At 38.3% G+C, this 2,369-nt stretch overlaps 1 protein-coding gene across 1 annotated transcript in view; it reads right to left on the minus strand.

Moving 5' to 3' along the window:
• Positions 1-637, minus strand: part of LOC109819594 — a 7,014-nt gene extending 6,377 nt beyond the window's left edge. The window contains 1 exon segment of the mRNA XM_020385367.1: positions 1-637. This exon segment is cut by the window's left edge and continues 5 nt beyond it. Coding sequence (XP_020240956.1) covers positions 1-520 — 520 coding nt within the window. The 5' untranslated portion in view covers positions 521-637.

Here is a 2,369-nt window from a genome sequence, read left to right on the forward strand (position 1 = left end):
CCGCCACACCCGATCCCAAAGAATGCCCGGCAAAAGTAAGACTATAATCCTCATACTTCTCCACTAACTCCCTCAAAACATCACACTCAGCATCTAATATCCACGCCGCCGCCTTCAAAAGCCCATTATGAACATACCCACCATCCAACTTCATCTTCCCTAGCCTATTATCCAACAACAGTGCATAGTCCGTTTCCTTGGCCATATTAAGGCCTCTGACAGCAAGAACTATGTCAACATGATCATGGTCAATGTATATCAAATACGGAGGGGCTCTACCCCCAGTGTCTTCATAGGTCTTGCGACCGACAACCCATCGAGGATTCATGCCATAGCCGCCGGGCGGGGCCCACAATGGGTGCTCGAGATCGTCCTCGTAGACTGCAAGAATGTAGCGGCAGATCCGAGGGACCGGCTCGAATTCTTCGGGCGAGGCGAGGCCCCACGTCTCGCTGTCGTGGCCGGCCAGTGTGGAGCAGCGCTTGTAGGCCCAGCGAGCGCAGGCGAGGCAGAGACGCATTCGGGACGGGCAAGCAACAGGACTATGACATTGGAAAGGGCGAGGTTTGTCAGTGGGATTTTCATCGAGCGCTATGTCAGCGTCGAGTGGGACTGGAAAATGCAAATTTTTTTTTACCAGTTGTGAGATGAATTGGGAATTCGAACAGGTTTCCATTGGGGCAAGAGTTCACAAAGAATGGTAGCTGAAAACCAATGGGGAAGATTGATTGACAGTTAGAAAAAAAAAGGTGGAGGGGGGGGGGGGGGGGGGGGGGGGGTTGAGATAGATTTGGCGGTTAAAGCTGAGAACAATCAACCAGGTATTAGAAAAAGATCACGGCTTTGAGTGGAAACCAAGTTCCTAGAGATTCTAGATTGACTTAAACTGAGAAATCTTGGATTGTGAAGGAGACTTTGATACCGATATAACGAACAAATTTTTGTGATGAAACAAATTAAAAGAAATGATGAAATGATTTACTGTGACTATAAATAAATATATGATACGAAAACGCAGGACATAAAGAAAACTTTAAAAAAAAAATTTGTTTTATATATATATAAGGAAAAAAGGGCAGTAGTTGGGAAGGCTGGGCTAGAAACAAAGATGAGAATCTGAGACAAGATGATGAAATAATAATAATTGAGCGAGTGAGTCGGGGAGGCCTCACGTTAATATCATAACCCTTATTGAAGCTTTTTAGTTACAAATTTTTGTCATTTGGTGTTGTTTACGAATTTTGGGATCAAAAAGTGTGTTTTTTCGGGTTTTGAGATTCCATATTTAATGTTTATTTTAATATATTTTTTACTATTGAATCACAAAAATAGAAATAACACTCAATTTTTAGAATTTGCCAAATACTCTCAATTGGAGAGGATTTTGCAAATTTCATAAATGGTTATGCTTACCTTTCTTTCTATATATATCCTTGTATTTTATTTCCTTGTGAGAGGTAACTTCACCCTGATGAGTATATTTATTTATTCTTCTTTTTTAGAATTTGTTATCTTATAATTTAGGTTTGAACTAAACAATATATTACAAATTCTAGGATTTGCTTTTCTATATAATGTTGAACCAAATAAAATACTAGAAATTTCAAAGCATGTATAGAACTCTATAGATTTAAAATTCTCTAATGAGATTACAAATCATAAAATTTTGATATTTGGACCAAATAGCTCCTAAAAAATATGCGTTGATTAGTAATTTGTTTGCTCATAACTAGCTTATTCGTCTGAGTTAATAAGCTAGGTTTTTGAGAAGTTGAGATCTATGAACATTTTAAAATAAAACTTAAAAGAATATGTATTTGGAATGTTATCAAATATGTATATATGGAAAGACTAGCTTAAAAGCTACTTTAATCAAAAGGAAAAGAAAACCCAACGCTAACCAGACCCAGTGCTTAGAAGCCGAGAATTCAGATTTCAGATGTATATATAATTTTATTTAAAAAGGCCTTAAAACAAGGTACTAAATACATGAATAACTAGGGGGTCCAGAGCAAAAAAAAAAAAAAACAAATGATGAGACTTCGCTCCAAAAGTCAACAACTAGCCAGAAGGGGGATTAGATGATTATTCATCAAAGACGTATGAAGTCGACCACAACCATGATTGGGCCACAGTAGAATCCTGATTGAGGCCCACAGAAAATTCTTGAATATTGTAGCACGATGGTTGAGTACCCAACAAGGAGCTCTTACAATTGCGAATGACAAAATGGCTAGATTGGTATATTTTGTAGACCCTAGATGACAGAATGGTATAATTTTTTTAACCTTTGTCAAATTGGTATATTATGTAGCCTTCGGCGTCATATAGCCCTTAAGTTTGGTCGGGGTCATTTTTCCGGCCAGTGT

Source organism: Asparagus officinalis, chromosome 1 (assembly GCF_001876935.1).
Source record: "Asparagus officinalis chromosome 1, Aspof.V1, whole genome shotgun sequence".
NCBI classification, from domain to species: Eukaryota; Viridiplantae; Streptophyta; class Magnoliopsida; order Asparagales; family Asparagaceae; genus Asparagus; species Asparagus officinalis.